Below are 26,372 nucleotides of genomic sequence, written 5' to 3' on the forward strand. Positions count from 1 at the left end.
TTACTCCCTCCGTTCCACTTTGATAGTCCTGTTTTTTTTTTCATACAGTTTAAGAAAAAATAATTAACTTTGTTGGAAAAGTAAATTTAGATTGCTATTTTCCTAAAATACTATCACATTAAATATGGTACAACTTTATGAAACTTGAATTAATGGTAAAAAAAGAATCAACTCTCATTAAATGGGATAGGTTTATAGTAACAACAACTTACATTGAATAAGGGCATTTTAGGAAAATTAAAATACAACTACATTTTTCAATTGGAAAGTAGATTACAATTTGGGACAGATGAAAAAGGAAAACAGGACTATTAAAGTGGGACGGAGGAGTATCATATAGCTTCAAGAGAAACCTAGAAGCAGCTGACATGTGTGATGCTTTTCGTGCCTCACCACCAATCGCACAGTTATATACTCTATATATTTAATTTCCAAAAAAAAAAAAAAAAAAAGAAGAAGAATTGCTTATGTGTAGCGTTGGTGGTGTAATTTTTGGGTTATAGCATATAATTTATAAGTCCGTGCTTAGCTTAAACAAATGCCACGTATCATCTATTATCTTCACAGCCACATATCATATGAAAGTTGAAACTCGTGGACTCGCCTTCCTTTAACTAGCCACACTGCCGACGTGGACTATCACCCCGAATGAGAGACTGCCGCCTCACCTCCCTCGTGCTGCTCCTCTTGCCATCACCAACTCTTTCTTCATTTGTGTATCCATCCGACTTTCTCTGGATTCACCAACCCACCCAACAATTTCTTCTCCCGCTCAATCTGTGAGTTTGTAAGCTCTGGGTGGTTCACACAACAGCCAGTCTACTCTAGGCTTTGCTGTTTGGGCTGGCGCCACCGGCTTCAATTGCCGGTATGGGTTTGCCCAGCGATGACGCCGTAGTCATACAGAAAGGGAAGGTACCGGGCGACCCTTACGTCATCACCGTGAATTGTCACGATAAGACCGGCCTCGGCTGCGATATTTGCCGCACAATCCTCGACTTTGGACTCTGTATCTGCAAAGGAGGTAGTATCCCTTCTTTTTCCACTTCTCCATCATCAGTATTTCGAGTCTCGTTTTATTACTTATCGAATGTTCATAATTCCAATTCCAGTTTGCTGTAATTGTGTTCCTTCTGAGCTTAATAGTTAAATCATTATTGCACATGCAAAACGTAGTTCGTGTTTCTTTTGATTGAAAACCTATGAGGTTTGATGAGAATTGCATTCATAGGTTTCCACTGGAATTTTATCATATAATGAATAATTAGGTCGTAGATGAGAGATTGAAGATTAGAAGAAGAAATGGCTTTTGACTTCTAGTGATCTACATGGTTCTACTGTTTGAGTATCTCTTTTAGCATATCATATTCGGCTCGGCTGACTGGTATTTTCCTTTGAGCTAGATATTACAACCGATGGGAGATGGTGCTACATAGTATTATGGGTAATTCCTCATGCAAGATCACCGGCTGTGAGATGGCCAAATTTGAAAGAGCGCCTTTTGTCTGTCTGCCCATCATGCTCGGTTTCGTTTTACTTGAACCAGCCATCTTCGCACAGTACACCTTCTCCAGTGTATCTATTGAAATATTGCGGCCTTGATCGAAAAGGGGTACTGCATGGTAGGTACTCCTATATATGCTTACGAGTTACAACTAGGTGTTGGTTTCTCATAGGCTTCATTTTCTGTTCTGATTTTGTTTTAAAACATGTTCGTAGATGTCACTCAAGTTTTGTGCTATCTCGAACTTACAATTCAGAGAGTAAAAGTGACTACGACACCAGATGGTCGTATTTTGGACCTCTTCTTCATAACAGACAACTTGTAAGTGTTTTATTTCCTTCCACAATCATTCTTTTCTAGTGTGCATTTCAGCAAGAGATACACGAATTTTCTTCTGTTTCCCTCATCCCACTGGCTGTTTGTGTTTTCACAATGGGCAATAAGCTGGGGAAATACTATGCCCAGACTCAGATCCTTTCCTGGACATATCTGGTCTTATCGTGACATGTATTTCCTGCAACATTTTCTTTTTTCTTTTGATTGCATTAAATTTTCAGTTATTAGTTTTTGTTTAGATTGTTGCTGAAACGTTCTGTATTTTGATTTTCTTTCGCTCTGATGTGGTTACTTCACGATAACCAAGATGTATGTGTGGTGTTTTGGTAGAAAATGTGCTCAGTGCTATAAAAGCATTCGTCTGCCTATTATGCTGAGACAAAAGAGTAGAATAACAATTTTCAATATTCAACATGGCTTGCTCATTTTCAAAATTAAGGATGTCAACCTCTCATGGTTCTTAAACCTGTTCAACAGTCATAGCTGCTTGCAGTTAGCTCGCCTATTTTGACTTTGTGGTTATGATGTCTTTAAATGGGCATTATCATAGTAACTTCTGTTCATTAACCAATCTTGTGATATAACTGTTACCATAGAAGAGAGTAACCCCATTTAAAATCATAGTTTGAAATGTGATCAACTCCTTAATCTCCCATGGTAAGGGCATAATTCTTGTTTGGACATCATTGAATTAATTGTAATGCCCATGGACAAGAATAATGTTTTGCACTTCTTAATTTTCAGGGAGCTCTTACACAAGAAAGAAAGGCAAGATGAAACATGTGCCCAACTACAAGCTGTTTTAGGTGAATCATGCTTTAGTTGTGAACTTCAGTTGGCAGGGTCTGAATATGACAACCTTCAGAGCATATCTTCCCTTTCTCCTGCTGTTGCTGAAGAATTGTTTAGATATGTGTTGTCAGACAAGGAGATTCGCGCACAAGCTCTAAGCTCAGATGTTACAAAGTTGAAAAAGTCGAGTGTAATAGTCGATAACTCCTTGAGTCCGGCTCATACATTGCTTCAGATTAACTGTGTTGATCACAAGGGTTTTCTTTATGATATACTGCGGACACTGAAAGATTATGGTATACAGGTGTAGATATTTGTTCCCTCGTTCATCTTTAAATGAGCTTCTCATACTTCCACCTTGCTAATCTGAAAAATAAACTACTAGACTTCTTTTCACATGATTAACTCAAAACACTTTCTAGTTATTTTGGGCAGCACATGGTTGGGGCTTCCTCAATTTGATTTGGAAAATTTTCCAGAGTTGTACATTTACCTCTGGTCTTCCTTGCAAAATAGATAGAAACATCGCTCTTTGGCTGGAATATTCGCCTCTTCATTTAGCTACAGAATAAGCAGCAGGATTTGTCCTTCGCTTTTCTTTTCTAGGCTTTAGATTAATTAAATATTAACTGGTGACCAATGCAAATGGTTAGATTTACCTGGTCAATAGTGTAGTTTGGTTTGGTGGCCCACAATCTCTTGAGTTAGTTTTATTTTTTAAATTATGTTTTATCGTCTGTTCAGGTGATGTTACTAACTCGCTAATTCTGATAGATTTGAATTTTATCATGATGATAGTTTACGTCAGGCATTATCTGCTAATACAGATGGTTTGTTGATTTATCAGATATCTTTTGGCCGATTCTCTCTTGTTAATAATGGTCATCGGGAGTTAGACCTCTTTATCCGACAGAAGGACGGGAAAAAGATTCTGGATCCTGAGAAGCAGGAGTCTTTATGTTCTCGCTTGAAGGTGGAAATGCTTCACCCATTGCGCGTAATTATCACAAACCGTGGACCAGATACTGAACTTTTGGTTGCCAACCCTGTTGAGTTATCTGGAAAGGGCAGACCGCGGGTGTTCTATGATGTCACGCATGCACTTAAGACTCTTGGGATATGCATCTTCTTGGTAAGACAACACGTCATTGGACCGACCTTACTGAATTCTGGCAGTGTGTAAACAATTGTGGAGTCTGATAATTACTATCATTTTCTATGGATTTAAAAAGTGGATAAGCTCTGTAAGGATGCAAAGTTTGGATTTAAACCAAACTTTTCCTGATAACTGTCACATATTAGTTCTGAATATGCTGGCATTGTTTCAACTTCTTAACTGAATGCAGTCCTGTCTCTTTGGGATAACAAGATTTGAAGTTTTAAGAGTAATGATTTCACAATGACTTGATTTGTAGGCTGAAATTGGAAGGCATTTAACAGCTGATCGTGAATGGGAGGTGTACAGGTTCCTTTTAGATGAAAACTGCAGATTCCAATTATCAAATATGGTTGTAAGGAATCAGATTGTAGACAAGGTTAGAAGAACGTTAATGGGCTGGTGAGCTTTCTGTTTGTTTTCATTTGGCTCACCAATGTGGTTTCCCTTCCTCTAGTTTTGCACCCAAGGAGATCAGGAACTCATTTGTACAGCTTCTTTCTTCTGATAATTCTTGTTTATTCTGGAGGTTGTTTAGAATTTAGATGCGATTATTCTGTAACATGTTCTTTTCCAGTAAGAAAGTCTTCCTTTTCTTTTACTTCTGACGTGCAATGATTTTTCAAGATGTTTGTTCATATAAAGATGCTATTGTGAGTCAGTGCTGGTCGTGGGGTTGTTTGGCCCCTACATCATGTGTTCATGGGAATTTAATATATTGACGCACTGAGAAAGCCAAATGATATCTTTTGCTGTCAATGATCGCAGAAGCTTTGGCCACGTAAGAGATGTATGCAACAGTAAGTTTGATCGGTCCAGGAGATGTATTATGTCTTAAAAATCTTTCGTTCATAGCATGCTGAGAAGCTGCAATGCTTTTTTGGCATTGCTGCTTTCATTTATTATGCCTTAGAAGTGCTTGCCTTCGATCCCTTATGCTTAGATGCGCGCCTCCTGAGTCCTGATCCTCTTGTATCGCCTGCTGACTTCCAATGGGGGTATTTCTGCTATTTCACCGTAAGCTCTGAGATGATATTGGAGTTTCATGATTTCAGTATACTGCACATAAAACAATGTTTAGAAGTTACAAATATAAAGAATATATGTACATGAAAACATATGAACAAGTTTCACTGATGGAATTAAGGCAGGAATTTCTGGAGTTATGCGAGTCTTGCTCTTTGATCTTTTGTGCGTCTTTACACAAATTTTCAAGAATTAGCTCATGACTTTTGAAGCAGTTGTTTTCTGCTAGGATGGGACAACATTCGTGGTTATGTTTTGTTCCTCCGCGTGTAAGTTGTAACTCATGAGAGAAAAGAGAGAACCACGTAGCAAATGAGTCGCATGATTTCTCTATAGCATGTCTCCTCTACTTTGGCCAAAGCTTAGAGATGGGGTCAAAATGTCAAATGGTACAACAAATAAGATTCCACAAGGGAATCAAAGGTTGAGGTTCCATTAGGGAATGAAAATCCTAAATTTATTTTGGGATATGTATTTATATATTTTTTTTGTGGGGGGGGGGGGGTGTTCAATGTTTAATAGCAGCATTTAAGTTCTGACTGAATGTGTATTTTTCTGGAGATTTTTCCGGAAATCAAACGCAGAAATATTTTTACTACTTTGTACCCGTTTGTTGAGTTCAATGTGTATTTTTTATTGAAGCACCACAGATAACGGAACCGACACCCCTGCTCACTAAAGACGAATAAGTGGTGGATCCACATCCAGCACAAGCCCATCACCCACCGCTCTCTGCTTTTTTTCCACCCAGCCAACCTTACGGAAACGCGTTCTCTGAGAACCTCATCTGCGGGCGGTGGGCCCATCAATTAAATCGGTTAACTTTATCCAAAATCCCTCATTTTTACTACATAAAGTAGAACTGTTTGAAACCCACGTGGAGGAGACCCAAATAGCCCACGTCACCCATGACCGTCTCCAATTGGGATACTGAGCATCGCTTCTCAGTCACGACACATGCCCCAATTATGCTTTGGAAACTACTCAACCCAACAAGGCCTTATTTGGAAGTACCTTTTAGTCTTCTTTGTATATCGAGAGTGAGTAAAGTTGGTCTTGTCTGGCACCCCAAACGAAGCCTCGAGTTCTCTTTCAGGAGCAAACTTTGGGTAACCTTCGCGCAGACACAGTAGAAGATTTTATACACGTTAACATTTTTTTCAAAAACGATGATTTGCCGGTAAAACGACGTCAGTTACAGATTTGAATAGTCAATTCCACCGTAAATCTTCAGCTTAGCAGCGAAACATTTTGTAGTATTTGTTTTATTAATCTAAACGAAACATTCTGTCTTGCGAATTCGCATAATTCAGATTTCAAGATTAGATTAGGGCCTTTTTCTTTTTGCTTCATTTTGGAGTGCCTTTTGTTTTTTTTTCTGGTGTCAAATGATCGTTTCCACCGGAGAAAAAGTCCGATCAGAATGATACAGGCGGTGATTTCTGGAAGCTCCGCTTATCTCAGAGCTCTTACTCAGGAAATCGAGAAGAAACTCCAACGAGTACGTGCATATAAATTTACATATCTAAATAGTTAAGTTGCATATCAGTTTAGTTTTTTATTTGATTACTGTTTTAAAGGAAAAGGATAATTACACACACACACTTCTAAAGCTAATGCCTATTAAAAAAAAAAAAAAAATCAACTTCTCAGGATTGCTTGTATTTACGAAATTTTTTTCCCTTGATACTTTTGCATAGGCATTAGCTTCGGCACCGCAAAGGCGGAATTTGTTGCAGGAGTTGTTTGCGGATATAGCTTTAGAAGTAGATGATCGAGCGAGAGGTAACTTCAAAAGAATATTAATAATTATTTACTCCTTTTTTTTGTGCTTGAATAAGAGATGACAGCATATTTATCTGTGTGTATTGGTGGCAAATTCAAATGAATTACTTTTTTTTTTCTGTTCGTGTTTGCTTGTCTGCATTTCAGTACAGGAAATAATTAAAGTTTCAGTTGTCGATGTAGATAATTCGTTCATAAACATTAGTGTTAAACAGCTGTTTTAGATAGTAGGATATGAATATAAGTATATGTAGTAAATGGATAGAGATCGAGTTATGTTGATTTCCCTAAGAATTTGAATTTTAATGGCGCATACTAGATTTCCTATTGATGTATTTGTATTATTTGCATTTACTGTTGTATACATAGCTGCTAAGCTCATGAGGATGATGGCTAAATTGTACAGATGATTTTAGTTATTGAATGCTGAAATTCAGAAGTTCTTCCCATACTGGGACTTTGAGACTTTTACTTTATATTCTTTTTTTTCCTCGGTTTTATGCTGATAAATCTATCCTCTTATGTTTTATTTTCTTTCCAATAATTGGTATAAATGATCTTGTATCGAAGCATTAAGCAAAAAGGTCAGGCATTATGCATTGTTTCTTCTTTCGTTTTATGAGTCATGGCCTGAAAATTTTTAAATGATTCTGTGGCTATATTTTTGTCTGCCTTCATTTTAAGTTCATTTCAATCATGACTGAGATCTTTAACTCTTCTGTTTGGACGTATTTGATGGGCCATGGTGACAATAAACAATTTGATGGTGAACATGATTTTTTGTCATACAGTTACCCTACTGTGTAAGAAGAATTTAATGAACCACCTGATGTTCCTGAGTGTTTGTAAATTCTCATCTTCATATGTATATAGAATTAGGGGTAGCTTAAGAGATTTTAGTGAAAACCACAAGCAACCAATTACGATGGCTGAATGACAATGTTTTGCATTTCAAGTCGTTTCTTGCTGAGTTCTGATTGTCATCCCAAGATATACACAAATGGATTAGATAATGCCTAGGTTATAGAATTTTAATATAATGTAAATGTACCACTTGTCTATACATTAGGTTCTCATCAAAATTCATCCCAAGTTAGATATTGCGATATGCCACTGATACCTGCGAAATTTGTTGCATACAAAATGCTATCTAGTTTGGACCTTTCATGTCAATGATCTAGTCCATCATTTCATCTTTGAGGGTGTGGGTAAACCTAATCTGTCCTTTTTGTAATTTGTTAATTTGATGCCTCATTTAGAAAATTTTGCTTGGTCAGTTTATTTGTTTCCATTAATATGGTCAGTTATTTGTTTTCGTTATTATTTTTACTCCTTTCTTCTCCCTTTCCGCCATTTCTTTTGCTTCCTCCCTTGCCCTCCCTCTGCTTTTGAGAGAGAGAGAGATGCCTCTATCAACATATCTCCCCATCATTCTGTCTGCCTGTTTGGGTTATTGTTTTTTGATTAGAAACTTTTTACAGTTCTAACTTATGCAGGGAGCTTCAGGTACTCAGACGACTAAATCTAGACTTTAATGAATAAACTGGGACTTTCTTTAAGACTTTGGAGCCTTTACAATGTTTCTCCCATTTATAATTTTTGTTAATATTCAGTCCAGATTGGTAACTTAGCTTCGATGCTTAGTGCTTAACTTGTGTTGCATTTGTAATTCATTTATGTTCTTAATATTTTGTTCAAAAATGAAACAGATATCATTTTCAGGAGGGAAGATGTAAGTTCAGTAGCAGAAGACTATACCGAAGGCCCTATATGCTTTTACAATGTCTTGGCTGATTATTTTGTTTGCATGCCTCAAAATGGGAAGCCAATTTTAGATTTGATTGTTCAACTTTGGAGCCAGTCATTTGCATCTAATATTTTTACCCTTTTGTTCCACAAGTGGGTAAGTAAACTTCTGTTGTGTTATATCCTTTTGTTTTATGGCTTTCCCCTGTTATTTGGATATGAAGTGTCTCTGACTTTTATGAGCTCTGCTCTGCAGCTATTTGAGGTTCAACTTGAGAATCCTGAAACTCTTCTTCGTTACTCATCTGCTCTTGTTCAGGGTGCAACAAATGTCTTCTGGTATGATTTTAAACTGTCAGTAGCATCTTACATACAGGTTGGTTGTGGTGATCAGTAGCTTTCGTTGTGTTATAGGGATGGAACAACCACTATAGTTTAATATAGCTCTTTTTCATGTGCTTAATCTATTATTGTTATTTAAACAACTAAAATTAGGCAAAGTAAAAGCAATTCTGAAGCCTTAAGCAATTAAGATCAGTTCCATAGAAGGCTTGTTCTTCCTAGTTTGCACAATATATTCAGGCGTAACAATAACCTAATATGAACTCAGATTTTCTGTCATTATGCAAGAATGGACTTATGTCATCCAATGTCAATTACAGCCAGGCTTTAGATTTGTATTAGAATTTTTATAGATGTGGCCAGTTACTTATGCTGCTATATTTTGTGCCTTTCTGTATGCAAGTAGAGTTCTTTTTTCATACATTTCGTACTTGCTTATCCGATTTTAAGTTGGGAGAGAAAGGAAGAGAAAGAAATTAATCAAAAAGATGCTTGTTTCTTGCAGGATTGACATCCAATCAAACACCAGGCGTTTTCAAAGTCTCTTTTGGGTCAGTTGCTTTTGCGAGATAAATCACAAATTCTATTCAGCAATTAAGTTGGCAGAAAGACATTCTTATGCTTGTAAAATTATCTATTGCAGTATCTTCTGGAGGATGTTGCACTTGTTCCTGAGCGGTTGAAGAAGATCCCCTTACAGGTCTGTTACTCTTGCCCACATGACCTGCTTTGTTATTTTATACACATTATGCACATGAAAGAGTTACTTCACCTATAGGGGTCGTTGAACTTAATTTGTCCTTGTTATCTCAATGCTGATTGGTCCTCCATTTTTGTCAGGCCCAACGTGATCTATTTCTTCTCCTTTCAAGGTTTATATTCTTCTACAATGCAGGTAGTCTTTATTGGAGTACACATTCAAGTTTTGATGGTTGACTTCTCCAGTGTTTGACATGCTCTTTTTGCAGCTGAAAAGCTAGAAAGCTTCTTAAAGCAATTTCCTGATATGCCAAATGCATTTTTAATTGGTGGACCAGCAGATGTTTTTGTCACTGAAATAGCTGATCTGGTAAGGGATGATGTTGTCTTTGTCTACCCCTCCTGGCAACTTGCAGCCCTCGTGTTGCTCAAAGTAAAAAGTCTCACCTGTTATCTGCTTTTGTTTCAGCTTCTTAAATTGAAGGTTGAGCCGGCACTGCTACATTATCTTTCCCAGATTAAGGTTCTCCAGGGTACGCATAGCCAAATACGAGTGCACAAGGTTTATCTATTTGCTTTGGCTTTGCAGTAATCTTTTAGGACTTGTGTAGGTCTAGAACTAAGAATGACAACAAGTACAAGGTTGAAGACCTGCTTGTATAGCTTCACTTCTCCTGGTGGTCCAACATATCCAACTAGAGCCGTTCGTCATGCAGCTTGGGATGCCTTAGATGTGCTTTTCCCTGTAAGTATTGTTATTATATTTAATCTGGGGTAACAAGAACTAGTTTTTCAGTCTTCATGCTTGGTGGTTATTTTCCATTTTTCTTCTAGTAAAGGACTTTTTGTGATATGTCAGTTGTATCCTAGCAATTTATTTCCCCTAAATGACAATTTTTTGAGCTATAATTTCTGAGGGCTACTTTACCATTCTGAAAATTATTCTGAACGAGAGAATTTTTTCATAGAAATGGAGAAGCTAACCTGGAAAGTTAGTTCATAGAAATAATTTATTCTATTAGCTTTGTGACAATGGTGAATTTTAGTTGTGCCTCTGCTCCCTTCCCTCGTCAGGCTGCACATTTTATCATGTTCACTTGCGTGGTACTGAAAGTTCTCGTTTAATTATCCGCTTAGGCTTAAGTCATCTTCTTTTGCTGTTACTTGAGGGTTCTGATCCGAAGTACTGTAGGAGGGACTGTGACTCTCGGATAAATAATAACTTTTTAAGTTTAATTAGAATAACTGGAGAGAAGACAAAATCTGAAGATTTATATTGGTTTACTAGAAAATAAAAGCTCAAGTTGTCACTCATCCTTGATTTTGCCGAATGATGAATCTCCTGTGTGGGTTGTGGGCCTTTTGGGTGGCTAGCTGTTGGGGAAAGGGAGAAAAGAGCAAGCGTGTGTAGTCATGGTTGCAGGTACTGCTACTGTCATTAGCTCAATATCTTCATGCCGTTGCAATTCTAAGACTGATAGCAGGTCTTTGCAAGCATAGTTCTTTTGTTCAAAACGACAGAAGAAGAAGAAGAAATTTTCAGGAGTAAAATAGACGAGACAGTTTTTATCCTAGTGTTCATATAAAGGAAAGGCAGTTGTTGAAAATTTTTTTTTCATTCAGTTACGAGCATTTGATCTTAAATTGTTGATGCCCTTCCGGTTGAAGTATCTTATCAGGTGAATGATGTTCTTTTTCAGGTGGGCAGATATCTTCGGCATCTCATAAGCCTGTTTTTCCGGTTATTGTATCCATGTTATTGGCCCTCCTCTTGTTGGAATTTTATCGTTTCATGCGTACAAGGCATATTTTACTCTCTTCTGCGGTTGATATTTTCTAGTTGGGATAAGCTGAATAAAGAAAACCAAGAATAGAGGTATACAGCAGTTTTTTGCAATCTCCTGTAAGTTATTCATTTGTGACTAGTTTGGAATTGCGCTTTATTTTTGTCAGCAAATACTTCCATAACTATTTCCTCATTCTTGGATTATGTACGTTTCTGCTCCAGGAGAATTAGCGGGCTTCTGCATCCTGTCTTAGTTTGCAAAACTGAAATTCCATTTTGTACACAGAGCTTGTCTTTTTCCGTTTATCATTTAACTGTCCCCTTCCCCAATCCCACCCCCCAACAAACCCCCCCCAAAACACCAAAAAAAAAAAAAAAGCCTTTTCCCCTTATTATAGTAGTTAAAACCTTTTGCATATAGACCCAGAGCACATCCGTTTCCTCATATGTGGCTGGTTATAAGTATTGGCTCTGCATCCCCCGTACCAAATAGGCCCAAGGGTACCATGTTTGTTATTTAGTGCATTGTACATCATCAACGTACGAATGACCATATTCTTGTTCGTGTGTTTAATAGAAATTGTGGTGAAAATACAAATAAGACTTTAATTCAGAAAAATATAATGCATCTTTTCTTTCCTTACCATTTAAATATTCTTAATAATTGCTTGACGATCAAATTGGAGCAACAATCAGCTAATCTCATGAATTTGGTTCGAACTCACTCCCCCCCCCCCCACCGCTCACACTATCTAAATGGAACGATACTTGCTAGCCGTTCAAAAGGCCTAATCTCATGAATCTGGTTCAAATTAACCATTTGCATACCAACATTTGAGTATGGGCGAGAGTCGTTAAAATGTTCCGCTCAAGTCAATATATCCCATCCAGGGCTATTCACTAGCAACAGAGGGATCACCTTTCCTTTTCGACCAAAGGAAGCATGCAGTTTGAGGACACTGAAATCCAGAGAAAAGTCCGCAAACCTATTAAAGATGGTAAATTCAACTTCTCATAAAAGTGAGCTATATAAATTAAATTCCCATAGCAGATAATATTTTGCACTGCGGTGCACCATACCTAAAACACTAGATTTATTTCATCTATAGAAGATACAGGTTAAACTCTGGCAAAAGATGCATAACTACTTATTTACATCTCCAGAAACAGAATACCAAGAGGTCAGGTTTTCCTGCACTGGCAGCTATAGCGTGCAATTTTCGTTTCAGATCCATTAGATATGCAATACCTACGTGCAGACATGTAGGTTCCTCGCAAGAAAATACCATAGAAGAAGTCAAACCACACAATAAGCTCCACGAAAAAAGTAAGAAGGCGGCAATATTTACATCACCCCGAGCTCAAAAATAGGACCTTTATCCTGCACAAAAACATCTTCCTTATTCTCACCGTGTACAAGCTACATAAGGAGGAAACTGCAGGAGACATCCCTCTCTCTTTTTCATGCGACCCAAAGCACAAACAGCCCAATACCAAGCACAGTTTATCTTCTCTGATCAACATTTTATTTAGTCTTCACTAAAATTCTGTGGCATTCAGTTTTTGCAGGATAGCTTTGCATCAAGAGAAATAACACAAAAACACCCGTTATGCAGAGAACGGATCCATTCAGGAGGCCAACGCAAGAAAAACTAATCAGTAAATCTCACTAGAGCTGTCACCCAGCTGCCAATAGTTGTTGAGCCAAATCCAGAACTTCTATTAGATTTTAAATGAGTAATTCAAGTCCAAAACCAAATTTATCATCCAAGTTACATTGTCATCCAAGTTAGAATCTTCTGTGACACCTCAACTGCCATACTGTACCATGTGCCAGCATCACAAATTCATGCATGCTAACAATCCAGCAGAGCACTACAACTAGAGAAGAATTGATTGAAGCAGTTCCTAAACCAAATAGCCCCAGAAGATCATTATTCTGCTATAATACCTTCAGATCAACCAGAATATGCTATATTGAATACCACTGGAAAGATAAAGGAATTCTACCATGTTATCTAAACCACCTCCAGCAAATAAGGGAACCAAAGGCCTTAGCAAACTCAAACAACACTTCAGAATATTGACCAATGATTCCAATGTGATCTTTTCCTCGATCAAACAAAAAAAAATGAGGCCCTCCCACATCAGTTCCAACAATCAGCATTACATTGAGCTGCTAAACCAGATATAGCATAAGTAAAATACAGTACGTTGAGCTCAAAGGAAGTATGCCACAATGACAAATCTTTTTCATAGAAAGGGAAATCTACAGTCCACACTCTTACATATCTGCCAGTCAAAAAATCTAGGAATATTCAAATGTAACCAAAGTTAGCCAAACTGCCAACTTCTGTCATAATTTTGCAAAAAAAAAAATCCAAGAACCGGTTTGAGTTTCTGATGTTAATTAAACTTGCCACGCTTGAGCATCAGGATCATAGTATATTGCCCAAAAATTTGCCAAATATTTGAGCAAAACTGCTTTCAGCTTTCATGTTCCCCATACCAAGAGGTCCTTAATCAGAAATTTTCATTAACTGATAAGCATAGCCAAGTCAAACTACCTAACAAATAATCAGACAGACATGATTGTGCTGCAATAATCAAGGGACCATGACATGGAACATGCAGACTGCTCAGACATTCTATAAGAAAACATCCCCAGGAAACTAAGGACAGAATCTCAAATAAATAAATAAAAACTCAAAACATAATCGAAGAAAAACAGAATTAGGAAACTACCTTGAAGTTGCTAACCGACAATGTATGACTCCAAAAGCAATCCTAGCATTTCAAAGATAGGGCTTCAGAGTGCCTGAACTTCCCTCCTCTGTTTCCAGGCAATGCTTGTCTTGATGTGAAAATAAAGTTCAAGTGCCACCTGATCCCCCACTACTTGAATATGTAACCAGTTTTGAGTATGGAAAAACAAAAGGTTCGCAACACATATATCTCCATCCCAAGTAACATATCCAAATGAGAGGACGAACAATTAAAAAGCCAAGCTCCCAAACCAAGGGTTCTATCTCCCTACAAGTTACTTTCTTGTCACTCTAGAAAAAAGGCTACTAGTACACAAAGGCCACAATAGGTTTATGGCAAAAAGGAATTAGAAGACATCCCTTTGCTTAATTGTCTTCCATTGATTCTTTATGATAATTCTCTAACTCAGCATCAAGAGCTTCTGCAGATATCTTCTCACCACGACCTCTTCCTCGTCCACGACCTCTCCCAAATCCACGACCACGTCCCCCTCCACCTCGTGGCCTTCCAAAGGAGCCACCCCTGCCTTGTCCACTGTTAACGGGGGGAAAAAAGAATAAAAAAATGTAACAACATCCAACAGCTAAACAAATGTATGTTTCTCCACAGAAAAGAATACAAAGCAAGCAAGCAAACTCAACCAGCACAAAAAAAAAAATTCACCAATAACAGAAGCAAAACCAACCTTGTCTGCAGCAACTGACTATGTTACTTCAAAAAAAAAAAAACAATCTTATACACAACAACACAGCAAAGGACCATAGGACCATGTAAACAGTGTGTAATGGACATTGACTTGAAGAGTCATATATGCATGCCAAAACTCACCATCTGTAAGCCTCGTATAAATGTACACCAAAAATCAGGTTTGAAGGGAAATTTCTATACTTACATATACGAACACAACAATGCTTCAGGATAATCATCCCCACAAAGTTCATGAACATATTAACAACTTCCCACCAAATTTATGGGAAGCCATTCTATATTGTTGAATGCCAATTGATTTCCTTTTTCATTGAAAACTTCTACCATCACCTTTCCCTTCACATCAAGCTTAGCCATGAGCCAAATTTGACATTTTAGCTATCCATTTACAAAATCCATGTGTAATTCAAACTGACTAGTTGTCACAGAAAATTTACCTAAAACCTGAGATCCAATGACAAAGTAACTTGAAAATTTCTGTCCTAAACATCATGTTTGCAGGGTTAAAGAACAAGAACAAATTCAACAAATTTCTCATCCACATCCACATTGAATAAATTTCATAATCAAAACTAAATTTGTTCTATATAGTAGTAGTAGTAGTAGTAGTAGTAGTAGCAATAGTAATGATAATAGTAATAGTAATGATAATAATAATAGTAATGATGATGATGAGAATAAGAAGAAGAAGAAGGAACCATGAGAATAATTGCGATTAACACATCAAGTACCTTCTAGGGATTCCATTTGAGTCACCAAAAGCACCACCTGGAAATTGAGGTCCAGCAGCAGGAGTCACAATATTTGTTCCAACGATCTCTATTTGCATTGGTTTACCATCAAGCTGAACACCATTGTATCTCTTGACAGCTGCTGCTGCATCTTGCCGACGAGAGAAGACTATTTCTGCTGTTCCCTAGAGAAAAGAGCTTTCTAAACCACAGCAACACAAGAAGAGTTCTCCAGTAAACCACATTAGCAAACTTGATAAATACCTTTGATCTACCACTCCTGTCATAATGTATTGTAGATCTTTTCAAGTCACCAACCTCAGAAAACAGTTCCTGCAGGAAATAAAGATATCCTTTTCTCTTGAGTAAAAAATTGACAAGGATAACGAACACCACAATGAAATAACTCAAGCACAAGCCAGAAGATAGAATCAAGGACAACATAGTGCAGGAAACGAAACTCCCTCAGCCAGTCTTACAACCTATTCTCTATCTTGTACCTCACAATTTGACCAAAATCTACCAGCATACCGTGCGTGCTGTCATATTTACCACATATTCATTTGGGAAGTACAGCGCATACAGAATGCATTTAAAACAAGCAAGACACGATGTTCCAGCTACTCCGATGCAGGATAAGTAAAACTAACTGGACAGATTACACTCATTCTGCTTGAAATGTTATTAATTTAAATCGTATTCTTTGTCATATATGTGATTGAATATGCACAAGAGCTTGTTTGCATAAAATTATGCATTTTAAGCCTCGAATCACCAAATTCCAGACAAAAAATCAACGAATTCAACACCAATATTGAACTAATCCACCCTAATAGAGCTAGGTAACCGAATCTCAGATCCTTTCTTTGTGTATGCGGCCCCCCCCCCGGGGGTGGTAGCATCATCAAAGGAAAAAAATATATGCAGATTAAAGGAATATTACCTTGATATCCTCATTAGAGACACCGTAATCTAGATTGGAAATATACAGCTTGGTTCCAGTCTCAATCGCAGACGCTCGGCCGCCGCCGCCGACGCCGAGTTGGCTGGCATAGGCCATAGCCTGATCCGAAGAAAACATGTCGTGCGTCCACACCGAGTCAGGCGCCTAAACAACCAAAAAATTAGCTTTTGAACAGTAAATAACCAGATAGAGAGCAAATTACAAACAGAGATCGGATCTAACCTTAGGAGCGCCGTAAGGAGTGGTTCGATTGGCGGCACGGTTATTGAATCGACGGGAGGGACCGGGACCGGAGCCACGGCCGCGGCCGCGGCCGCCACCTCCACCACTAGGTTTTTTATTCTGCTTGATTAGATCGTCAAGTGTCATGTCAAGTGCAGCGCCTGACATCTTCAATATACCCTAGGACGGAGACGAGAGGGAGAGAGATAGAGACGCCGTGGGAAATATGGGGTCGAAGAGAGAGAGGAAAAGGGCCGGGGTGGGGGATGGGGCTCAAAAGATGCACAGCTCTAGGAAGAAGTAGAGAGCCAGATCGAAGTCAACATCGCGGAAGTCAGCCGACTTTAGTCAGAGTGGATCAAACTTATATGAAGAGATTACGGATAAATAATCAATAGGTTCAAATATGGCCGACTGGGTGTCGTGGTGTAGTTGGTTATCACGTCAGTCTAACACACTGAAGGTCTCCAGTTCGAGTCTGGGCGACGCCAATATCGATTGATTTTGGCTTTTTATCTTTTTTGGCTCCGACTTTGTATGGTAGTACATTGAAGCCAATGAAGAACTCCCTTCTATTGAGTTGACCTTGCATGCCACGGTTTTTCACCGACAGGGTGTCGTGGTGTAGTTGGTTATCACGTCAGTCTAACACACTGAAGGTCTCCAGTTCGAATCTGGGCGACGCCAACATTGAATGATACTGGTTTTTTTTTTTTTTTTGGCTCCGACTTTGTATAGGTAGCACACTTGAGTACTTAACCCAATGAAGGACTCCCCGTATTTATTTATTTTGGAGGATCGAGTCAAATGTGCAAAAATGACACCAAATTATGTAGCGATATATGACTAAAATTATTGGAAATATGTGAAATTATTGACCAATTTTTGTCGCTGTTCTGCATTTAATGCGGTTGCGGTTTATCAACAAAAGGAATCATTACGGGTGAGAAGTATACATGTTAAATCCCAAAATTTGTTATTTCTGGAATCGATGCCGCCGGGGTACAATGCATTAGTTAAGAAAAACCTTTAGAGAAGTGTTACCGTAACAAATGTAATACAAAAAGCAGGTCTGTGATAGAATAATAATAGTTGAAAAACTTTATTATAAGAATCATAAAAACAAAAAATTTGAAAACAGGAAAACATACAATATTGGTTGAGAAAAGGGTTGAATTGGATGGTAAGGGAGGCTCCAAGACCTCTCACTTACCTGAAAAAAAAAAATGCTGGTTTTTTTGGATAGAGAAGTTTCTACTAAGACATTCATCTTACTGTTAAATGACAAATCAATTGTTAGGAAAACGTTAAAAAACCGAAACGAAACAACAAAAGAGCTCCACTGCACGCTTATTCCAACCCGAATCTCGTGAAGATTCCCTTCATGGTGTTACTCGCAAATTTTTGCCTACAACCTAGTGAAACTGAATGAAGGCAACATCGAGCATGAGAAATGCAGCAAAAAACTAGACTTTTCTGATAAAGCTTCCATTACTAAAGGGATCATTGGCTCCAAGAAATGCAGCGAAAGAAAAGCAGTTGCCAGCTTTTGAGGCTGTAAGATCAATGTGACAATTCTACAATGCAGGAAACCAAAAACACCAAAAGGACAGGTACAGATCTCGACAAGAGAGCAAACCAGCCATTCAGAGTGTCATCACCGGCAGATAGTCAACCACATTAAGGCCAAAGGATTTTTGTAACTGCTGGCTGGGATAAGATTTGATCAACAAAATTCACCAGTCCTGGCACCTAAGAAATGCATGTTGAGCATGTCAGCAACTTATAGACTCGCAATGAAGTTATACACCGGAAAGAACATGAGAAAATTTGACATCAATCAAATCTAGAATTACACACGTGACACGCCATAAAGAACAAATAAGATGTCGGAGACTAGGACTTCTACCCATCATAACCAACTTATAATGATTGAGCTAATGGCAAATTCAGTGCAACCGTCATCATGTCTGAAGATGCCTATTACAACTAAAGAGATGCTTGCTTGCTTACTAACCTACTTCATCCTCAATTATCCAGAGAAGGGTAACTTTTCCATCCCCAGTGCTAGGTTTATAAAAGCATTGCTATTATTTTGGCCCTTCCTCGACTTAAACAACAGAAATGCTCAGGCTAAACAAGTTTCTGATGCGAAATTGAGGCAATTAATCTAAGTTCTTTCACTTGAAGCAACAAGATATTTATAGCTCACCCTTGAGAGACAGCCCCATTATTAACTTATCTATTAGAAAAGAAGCATGCTCTGTCATGTTCAGATCGACACATCTAGCCAAAGCAAATCAAGGAGACTGGAAGAACTGCCAAGGAAAACACAAATTTCAGTTTGATTGCAACTAATGTTCATGAACCTCAGCGGTGATGTTCCACAGAATTGAGTTGTAAAAGGATAGACTATTTCATTAAATCATCCAAAAGGTAGTTCTCCTCTTTCTTAACGAAAGGAAGACCGAATTACAATGAAGATGAAGTCAAAAGGAAGACAGAGTAAAAATGAAGGTGAAGTCCAAGCAACATAATTTTGCATGGAAAGAAAAGAAATGGCTGCTTTGTTTTGTTTATCTTAGATTTTTAAGATAATTATATAATAGGTGCTTCCTGTTTCTTTAAATCGTGTGATAACTGCTGCAATTTGTTGGGTAGAACAACAGGCAACAAAGGGAAACAATAACTGTAGCACTGTCGAATCAGAACTGCATTAGATCTGGAGGAAAACTCAAGCTCATTCAAGTTCATCATGAATCACATTTCCCAAGAAAAAGGCATAAGCTTGACTGTGGCACATGCTAGGTACTACAAAAAGAGCAATCAAATTTTCATGCTCAGGCGGTAGATTTCTTGAGTAATTCATCGATGCATAAGGGCACTAACCTTCATCTATTCTTCCTCCTCCAATCCCCACTTTTTCCACCAGCTTTATGCTCAAGCTGTACATTTGTAATCTGGATGTGCTTTGAAACTGCTTTACACATATCATACACTGTTAGGCCGGCAACTGTAGCTGCTGTCATAGCTTCCATCTCTACCCCAGTTTTTCCAGTCGAGGCAGCTTCACCTTCAATGTCGACACTAAAATCCTGGGGATTCAGTGACAAATCCACACGAATGTGGGTCAAGTTGATGTTGTGACACAAAGGAATGAGATTACTTGTTTGCTTTGCTCCACAAATCCCTGCCATCTTTGCCACACTAAGAACATCTCCTTTTTTCATCTGCTCAGATGCAACCAGATCAAAAACCTCCCTGCCTAGAATAACTTTACAACTGGCTACAGCAACCCTCTTGGTAATCTCTTTGAGAGAGACGTCCACCATTTGTGCTTCACCTTTGGAACCAATATGTGTCAATCCAGAAACAAGTTTATTTTCTGTACAACCTTCGGATCGAATCTGAGAATCATTGAAATTCAGAGTCACGGAATGGTTCTCAGCAGAACCAGCAAGACCAGATGCAGGAGGTTCACCAAAGACAGATTCCATTTCCTGAGACAAAAACAACCGCAGGTGTGTAATCAGGTCCAGAAAGCTAACAGGCTAATTATAAATTCACAATTACTGGCATATGCGGAGGCAAATCTCTGGATACAATTACATGAATTTAGTAGAGGTAACAAACGGTTTTCCTTCTCTAATCAAATGCAAAGACTATGTTAATGTGTGCTTCTTAAATAAGCCGGGTTTAATCATATCAATGGAAACATTCATAAATAAAAGCAATTAAGGGGCTCTTACCTTATGAATCTCTGAAATAGCATTGGCAAGACGCCTGTCAGCATCACTGCTAAAAAACCTTCTAGACCAAGGAGATCTAGACACAAATCGGCATATCATCATCATTTGTTGAGCAGCAACCTGTTTTCTGATATGGAATATCACACAGGAAGAAAAACAATTATAATTCTCTTCATTTAAGTGAAACTAGAAAATCTTGCAAAGTAGAGAGAGATGGCATACTAAAACATGGTGTTGTTTGTCTATTCTACTGCAAATTTTGGCCTCCTATTATCCGTTTATCCAATAGCATTATAGTCATCAGCTCATCAAACCATAATTATAACCTCACCAGTGCTTAATCAGTTTGAAGACCAAACTGCACTCCTATATATGCTTCCCGTTCAATGAGTGACTTCACCACTCTTTCTCAAGCTCTGAAACAACCACAAGCGAAGAAGCAAACCCCTTGTGTCATCCGTGCTTCGAATTGGAAGTTAATTGAGATGGGGCTGCCCCAAATGTGTGTTTTTCGCCACAGTACCCATGTCAGTTAACGGATTACCTCCTTCGACAAACTCCCAGGTTTCTACAATCTAGGCTAGGTTAAATTCGGGCTTCTATTCATTAAGGATTTCTCCTTTTTTTTTTTCTTTTGGATAAAATCAGATTGGGGTACCGACACAAATACAATATAATACCCAAGAATGAAATTTTCTCCTTTTAATGAAAACATGCGAAAGAAAGAAAGAGATGAAGCACGCAAGCAAATTGAGAGTTTACCGAGATAGGTAGTGTCAGTATTCAGCTGGGCGGTCAAGGACTCTGAAACACACACCGCCACCGTTCCGTTTGAGTTTGTCGAAGTGTACTCCCGTATTTAAATTTTAAAATGAAAACCTCCGGAGGGGATTTTTTTGTTTTGATGTGGAGGCTGCAACCATTTACACTTATTACTAATAGGTTTCAATTGGTAGCGCCCCTTTCAAAAGTTACAAGTGCATACTTCGGATTCCAAGCGCAATTTCAGTACCCAAAAAGTGACACGGCATCATCTACATGGTGCAAGACTTGGAGATCAATTTGACTTGGACAAAAATGGCACTGAACCACAAAGATCGTAATTGTGCAGTGTTGGCAAAAGCATCAGGAATAAGTGGCTCCAATGTGAAATATAACATACTCATCAGTTTCGGATTTCAACTCAATTTCCGCTTACAGAAAAGTTAAAAGCCAGCAATCAAGTAATGTACATCTATTTCTTCCATGGAGTTACGGTGCATCTGCAATTTTCATGTCAAAACAATGGAACTAGTCTTCTGGTTTATCCTTCATGGACATGTCACAGGTTCATTAAAGCATTAAATTTTTGGCAGCATGACAAAATACCATTCAGCCAATTTGCTATAAATTACCTCAGGAACATGAATAGTCACACTGATTCTGCAAAATTTAAATTCTAAGCTGCGTGAATCAAATGGCTGTAATTAGAAAACACAAATTATCACGAAGTAGGTATCCTATATCTGCAATCAAGCAACAAGAAAACTCTACAATCAAGGGGCAATGGCAGAGACATCATCACTAGTCTATCCTTATCTAATCAGACAAAAAAGAGAGATGATTTTGCAGTCAGTAACAGAGAAAAATCAAGATATAGGACCACAAAATTCATCAAAAAGATATATCTATTAATGGGCATCTTATAAATGCTGAAGAAGAAGGATCAGCATCACAAATTTAGTACCAAGTGTGTTCTTCTGAAACACTTAAAAGCAACAAGGGAGTTTCACAAAATAAACACTTCAATTCCCACCATAGCATGATGAAAAGGCCACTCGAGAACTCTCAAACCAATAAAGTCAGAGCTACAACTCAAAATACACATCTATATCGCTTACAATTTTCAGCAAACATAAATTCAGCAAATCAGTAGAACAACCATGCTTAGAAGTTGAGGCACAGTGCTCAATGCAATATTCTGTGAGCAGTCATTTTCAGGCAAACATAGAAGTGCTAATTGTTTAGCCAGGAGAAATGCACAATCAGCCTCAGAATGTCTAATGTCTGAATTCATGTTCAAAATTCCTCAACACCCAAACTAATGATGCAGCAATTTCAAAAGAGCTACTACAAAAAGAACCCTTGGACTAGTCTTCTTAGTACATATTTTTCTTAAGCAAAACCCAATGATTCAGCTCCAAACATCCAATCCAACAGTGAAATAAAAGAGATAATGATCAACCAACCAAAAGGCATACGTACAACAACCATTCATCTGCAAACTGGGGAAAATTTTCTGATTCCCCAGACCTCTTGACTATTAACAACAGAAAAACTCACATAGCACGGAACAAATTTGAAACTCATCCGACAGAGATTTCAACTTGACAATACTCTCGGAGCACAGATAAAGCCATTGACAGATACAAGACCATCAATTATCAAGAACAATTCAAATTTCATCACACAACAGAATTGAATTCCACAGATGCATAAGCAGAATATGAAGTGAATTTAACCAAAGGACAAATGAGAAATGAACGTAAGAAATTAGGGACAAAATTAGAAACATTCATTCATTCACTGTCAAAAGCACCTGTGTTACTTACATCCAACATCAGCAAACAAAAAAAAAGGAACAAAATGAAAGCCTAACTCTATCATTTCCAACAAATCATCCCAACTAGGACCTCCCTAAAAGTCAAGAGCTAGTAAATTTGGTCACCGCCTTGGTCCCCTCGGACACGGCATGCTTAGCCAACTCGCCAGGCAGCACAAGTCTCACAGCAGTCTGAATCTCCCTGGAAGTGATGGTGGGCTTCTTGTTGTACCTAGCAAGCCTGGAGGCTTCCTGAGCCAATTTCTCAAAAATATCGTTGATGAAGCTGTTCATGATTCCCATGGCCTTACTGGAGATCCCGATGTCTGGGTGAACTTGTTTCAGCACCCTGAAGATGTAGATCTTGTAGGTCTCCACGCTCTTCTTCAAACGCTTTTTCTTCTTATCACCGGCGCCAGCACCGGCTTCTTTGGGCAGCTTCTTCCCGGCCTTTGGCTTCTTCTCAGCTGGAGCCTTCTCGGCGACGCTGGTCTTCTTCTCCTCCGTAGCTTTCTCTCCGGCCGGCTTCTTCTCGGCGGGCTTCTTTTCAGCTTTTGGCGCCATTGCTAAAATTAAAAGTTCTAGAAATTAACGAGGGTAGAAATACAAGAGAGATTCAATTGGAAGTGAGGTAAGTAAATTGCGACCCACGAGCTGATAGGGACGATGCGGAAATGTGGGTATTTATAGAAGAGGGAGGTGTAAGCTGATTGGTTGAAAGGGAGGGATGCGGATTAATGAGTTGGACAGTCTATTGGCCGTAGATGTAGATATGAGACGACCCGGTTATCTGACGGCTGAAAGCGGGTGCATGGAGTATCGAAACGCCAAGCACGTGACCTTACACGTGGCATAATATCATTGGATTTATTTGAATGGAACGGACCGGTGACGTGCCAATGAAAGTTGTATGTTGGAAGACGGGGGACAGATAGGAATGGTGATAGAAAGATTGTCCTGAACAGTTAACGGTCAGGATTTGACCCAAAAAATTTTTGGTATGCGTTCAACTATTTCAACAGTAATCTGGTATTTTAGTAAATTGGCCCTCAATCAAAAATTTTGGGGCATTTTACTAAATTGGTGGAACTATGAATATGTGATTACTTCTCAGAATATGCATTTAAATGATCATACAAATAAAACATAGATAATGCATACAATTCTTACAAAACAACTTTTAACCAAAAGGAATAAGCTAACAAATAGTCCTTCATGTATTTGCTTTGTAACTTTTGCATCCCTCACATAGTCATATTGGTAATGATGATTTTTCGACCCTCACGCATTGGTTTTCAAAATCTTACGTCTGTTGCCTATAAAATGATAATTTTTCATCGCTTACTAATAAAAGGCATACTAACTAATTTGGATTAGTAATTTTTAAAAATTTTATAAAAAAAATTATTGTAATAACTTGATGAATATAAGATAAAAAATAATTTACTAAAAACGATAAATGATTTTGAAAAAACAATTAGTTTGTTTGGATTGAGATAATTTGAGATAAAATAATTTGTTTCACAAATTACAATCACCTTTTTATTTTACATACGTCACATTACAAAAAAATATTATAGTAAGTATATCAAATAAATCATCCAAATAAACTTCTATCCAAGCAAATTCAATGGCAATCCAAACGAAAATCGGAAGATCAAGAAAAAAAAAAAGAAAAACATTCCTCACATTTCTTTCTTACTTTAACTAAGGCACGCAACCATTATCAAAAAAAAAAAAAAAAAAAAAAAAAAAAAAAACTAAGGCACGCAACAGTTCTCTACATGGCAGAAAATGACAGGGTAACCACGGGTTGATTAACATTTCCTTTGCTACTAGTGAGAGGGCTAATATTTTCCGTGTGATAAGTTGCTTAATTTTTAGTCATTATATATTTTTTATAATGTAGAGAGTCATATAATTGTTATAAGTCTGGCTTGAATTACAAAATAATAGTATGGTAAATTGGTTGGGTGAATATAGTAGTATTAATAGTTTGTATAGTATGGATGATATTTTGCAATATAATGGTTAATAAAGTACTATAATTGAGACAATGCAGTGTCGACATTTTGTGTGGTATGATTTGTATAAATTATGTGGTCTGAGTGAGATAATTATAAAGATACACATCTATATTTATGTATATCTCTGTTACTCACTAAGTTTCGTAAATATAGGCCTATTTCCTTTTTAGCACAAATTAAAAATTTAATCAATATAATCACAACAATTATTTTTCTTTCATATTTTTGTAAATGCTGCTCACTAATATTATATCATTAATCCACATTAAGAGCCATGTATTATTACATTGTTTTTGAAATTTACAGTATTTTAATTTTTTTAATGTAAGAAAAAATCTAATTAATGTTGCATGTTTGACTAAAAGAATAATAAAAAAATAACATACAACATTGCTTTTCAATTTAGAGCAATTTAGCACCATTAGGAAAAATGAATATGCTAAAAATTTTATAATAATTATATATATACATTAAATATGGGTATATATCTAACAATATAAAATTGAGAGTTGCCCTATAAACAATGTTTTTTTGTCAAGCGATTATCCTGCAATTATTATTGGATGTCCGGGCTATTAGTAAATAACAAACTAATTATTTTTTTCAGAGAACGAATAGAATAAGAATAAAAACAAGGGCATTAAAAATTTGTAATAATTATATAGAGTAAATATGGATATATAGACTAATATATCTTTATAATTGTATGTTTTAAAAAGTAGTAGGATTAGAAACCATTTTTAGTCCAAACCCTTGACACCTTAACCGATTTTGGTTGATTGTGATAACAATGTTGGATTTTTTATTTTTTTTTAACTGTTGTTCAATTTTTGGGAATCGTGTAGTCAAAAGCTACTGCTGAACATGCTAAACAACCACTGCATTCAACAATTTTACAAAACACTATTTTATTTCATGTTTTTGCAATATATGCATTCATTTTCTGCAAACAATTTTATTTCATGTCACAGTAATAAAATCCATTTTTTAGAGTCACTATAGCGAATAATAATTTATTAATTATTTCCTCAATAATTGTGTAGTTACAGGATAACTGCTTGATCATAAAAGAACTATTCATGATCCAACTCTCCCTCTTATACAGTTAGATAGATTAAATTAGATAGCTAGATTAGATATAGTTAGATTATATAGATTATATATATATGTTATAATATGGTATAATATAATTGTTAGATATATGATTGGTCTTAGCGATACACATACACTGCCCCTGGAAAGATATGGTGATGGTGACGATCCTTGAGTGTGAAGACACGTGATGTACCATTCCCTAATCTATGCATCATAATAATGCAGTTTATGCATGCCACCGCCATTTTTTTTTCTGGCTTTAATCTAAATCATTTCAGGCCAATTGACGAAAATAACCTCCACATCCAACAACAATTACAGCATAATTGCTTGACCAAAAAGGAACTATTCGTTACC

The 26,372-nt window shown here is 37.4% G+C and overlaps 5 protein-coding genes and 2 non-coding genes across 14 annotated transcripts; 4 read left to right on the forward strand and 3 right to left on the reverse strand.

The window, feature by feature from the left end:
- The first annotated feature begins 636 nt into the window (after positions 1-636).
- Positions 637-4,389, forward strand: LOC113779045 (ACT domain-containing protein ACR9-like). Its single transcript, XM_027324459.1, has 6 exons — positions 637-1,024; positions 1,404-1,622; positions 1,720-1,825; positions 2,585-2,936; positions 3,480-3,764; positions 4,048-4,389. Exons 1-6 carry the CDS (start codon positions 871-873, stop codon positions 4,192-4,194), a joined length of 1,263 nt encoding a protein of 420 aa, XP_027180260.1. The 5' UTR covers positions 637-870; the 3' UTR covers positions 4,195-4,389.
- A 1,439-nt stretch (positions 4,390-5,828) lies between these two features.
- LOC113783253 lies at positions 5,829-11,478 on the forward strand. Of its 2 annotated transcripts, XM_027329348.1 has the most exons (12): positions 5,829-6,315; positions 6,515-6,599; positions 8,309-8,502; positions 8,602-8,684; positions 9,193-9,238; positions 9,331-9,387; positions 9,528-9,582; positions 9,656-9,756; positions 9,856-9,919; positions 9,998-10,131; positions 11,087-11,289; positions 11,395-11,478. In XM_027329348.1, the coding sequence occupies exons 1-11, from the start codon at positions 6,238-6,240 to the stop codon at positions 11,258-11,260; spliced, it is 1,071 nt and encodes a 356-aa protein (XP_027185149.1). In that variant the 5' UTR covers positions 5,829-6,237; the 3' UTR covers positions 11,261-11,289; positions 11,395-11,478. The 2 variants fall into 2 exon arrangements, with proteins under 2 accessions (XP_027185149.1, XP_027185142.1); XM_027329341.1 differs by having other exon boundaries at positions 5,830-6,315; positions 11,087-11,478.
- Positions 11,479-12,181: 703 nt separating this feature from the next.
- Positions 12,182-16,855, reverse strand: LOC113779051 (THO complex subunit 4A). 3 transcript variants are annotated; one of them, XR_003469441.1, is made up of 6 exons: positions 16,564-16,855; positions 16,321-16,485; positions 15,642-15,710; positions 15,378-15,562; positions 13,918-14,472; positions 12,496-13,080 (listed from the first exon to the last, which is right to left on the reverse strand). XR_003469441.1 is itself a non-coding variant. In XM_027324507.1 (5 exons), the coding sequence occupies exons 1-5, from the start codon at positions 16,729-16,731 to the stop codon at positions 14,304-14,306; spliced, it is 756 nt and encodes a 251-aa protein (XP_027180308.1). In that variant the 5' UTR covers positions 16,732-16,855; the 3' UTR covers positions 12,182-14,303. The 3 variants fall into 3 exon arrangements, 1 of the variants encoding a protein (XP_027180308.1); XR_003469439.1 differs by having other exon boundaries at positions 12,496-13,348; XM_027324507.1 differs by having other exon boundaries at positions 12,182-14,472.
- A 125-nt stretch (positions 16,856-16,980) lies between these two features.
- Positions 16,981-17,054, forward strand: TRNAV-AAC. The gene has a single exon. It is a non-coding gene; the product is annotated as a tRNA-Val (tRNA).
- A 122-nt stretch (positions 17,055-17,176) lies between these two features.
- TRNAV-AAC lies at positions 17,177-17,250 on the forward strand. Its single transcript has one exon. It is a non-coding gene; the product is annotated as a tRNA-Val (tRNA).
- Positions 17,251-18,017: 767 nt separating this feature from the next.
- LOC113764080 (cyclic pyranopterin monophosphate synthase, mitochondrial) lies at positions 18,018-21,316 on the reverse strand. 5 transcript variants are annotated; one of them, XM_027308160.1, is made up of 4 exons: positions 21,075-21,316; positions 20,313-20,439; positions 19,453-20,063; positions 18,018-18,308 (listed from the first exon to the last, which is right to left on the reverse strand). In XM_027308160.1, the coding sequence occupies exons 2-3, from the start codon at positions 20,415-20,417 to the stop codon at positions 19,455-19,457; spliced, it is 714 nt and encodes a 237-aa protein (XP_027163961.1). In that variant the 5' UTR covers positions 20,418-20,439; positions 21,075-21,316; the 3' UTR covers positions 18,018-18,308; positions 19,453-19,454. The 5 variants fall into 5 exon arrangements, with proteins under 5 accessions (XP_027163961.1, XP_027163955.1, XP_027163933.1 ...); XM_027308154.1 differs by having other exon boundaries at positions 18,018-18,315; positions 20,313-20,432; positions 21,075-21,314; XM_027308132.1 differs by having other exon boundaries at positions 18,018-18,315; positions 21,075-21,311.
- Positions 21,317-22,844: 1,528 nt separating this feature from the next.
- LOC113777794 (histone H2B) lies at positions 22,845-23,534 on the reverse strand. Its single transcript, XM_027322998.1, has one exon. The coding sequence runs from the start codon at positions 23,455-23,457 to the stop codon at positions 22,996-22,998; it is 462 nt and encodes a 153-aa protein (XP_027178799.1). The 5' UTR covers positions 23,458-23,534; the 3' UTR covers positions 22,845-22,995.
- Between the last annotated feature and the right edge of the window lie 2,838 nt (positions 23,535-26,372).

This window comes from Coffea eugenioides, chromosome 1 (assembly GCF_003713205.1).
Source record: "Coffea eugenioides isolate CCC68of chromosome 1, Ceug_1.0, whole genome shotgun sequence".
Taxonomy (NCBI): Eukaryota; Viridiplantae; Streptophyta; class Magnoliopsida; order Gentianales; family Rubiaceae; genus Coffea; species Coffea eugenioides.

Coding starts and splice junctions, on each gene's coding strand:
- LOC113779051 (XM_027324507.1), bottom strand. CDS start 16,731: ATGTCAGGCGCTGCACTTGACATGACACTTGACGATCTAATCAAGCAG. Junction 16,486..16,563: donor CTCCTTACGGCGCTCCTAAG/GTTAGATCCGAT, acceptor TTGGTTGTTTAG/GCGCCTGACTCGGTGTGGAC. Junction 15,711..16,320: donor TCTCTAATGAGGATATCAAG/GTAATATTCCTT, acceptor TATTTCCTGCAG/GAACTGTTTTCTGAGGTTGG.
- LOC113764080 (XM_027308160.1), bottom strand. CDS start 20,417: ATGATGATGATATGCCGATTTGTGTCTAGATCTCCTTGGTCTAGAAGG. Junction 20,064..20,312: donor CTATTTCAGAGATTCATAAG/GTAAGAGCCCCT, acceptor TTTTTGTCTCAG/GAAATGGAATCTGTCTTTGG.
- LOC113783253 (XM_027329348.1), top strand. CDS start 6,238: ATGATACAGGCGGTGATTTCTGGAAGCTCCGCTTATCTCAGAGCTCTT. Junction 9,757..9,855: donor TCACTGAAATAGCTGATCTG/GTAAGGGATGAT, acceptor CTTTTGTTTCAG/CTTCTTAAATTGAAGGTTGA. Junction 10,132..11,086: donor CCTTAGATGTGCTTTTCCCT/GTAAGTATTGTT, acceptor GTTCTTTTTCAG/GTGGGCAGATATCTTCGGCA.
- LOC113777794 (XM_027322998.1), bottom strand. CDS start 23,457: ATGGCGCCAAAAGCTGAAAAGAAGCCCGCCGAGAAGAAGCCGGCCGGA.
- LOC113779045 (XM_027324459.1), top strand. CDS start 871: ATGGGTTTGCCCAGCGATGACGCCGTAGTCATACAGAAAGGGAAGGTA. Junction 1,623..1,719: donor TCGAAAAGGGGTACTGCATG/GTAGGTACTCCT, acceptor ACATGTTCGTAG/ATGTCACTCAAGTTTTGTGC. Junction 2,937..3,479: donor TGAAAGATTATGGTATACAG/GTGTAGATATTT, acceptor TTGATTTATCAG/ATATCTTTTGGCCGATTCTC.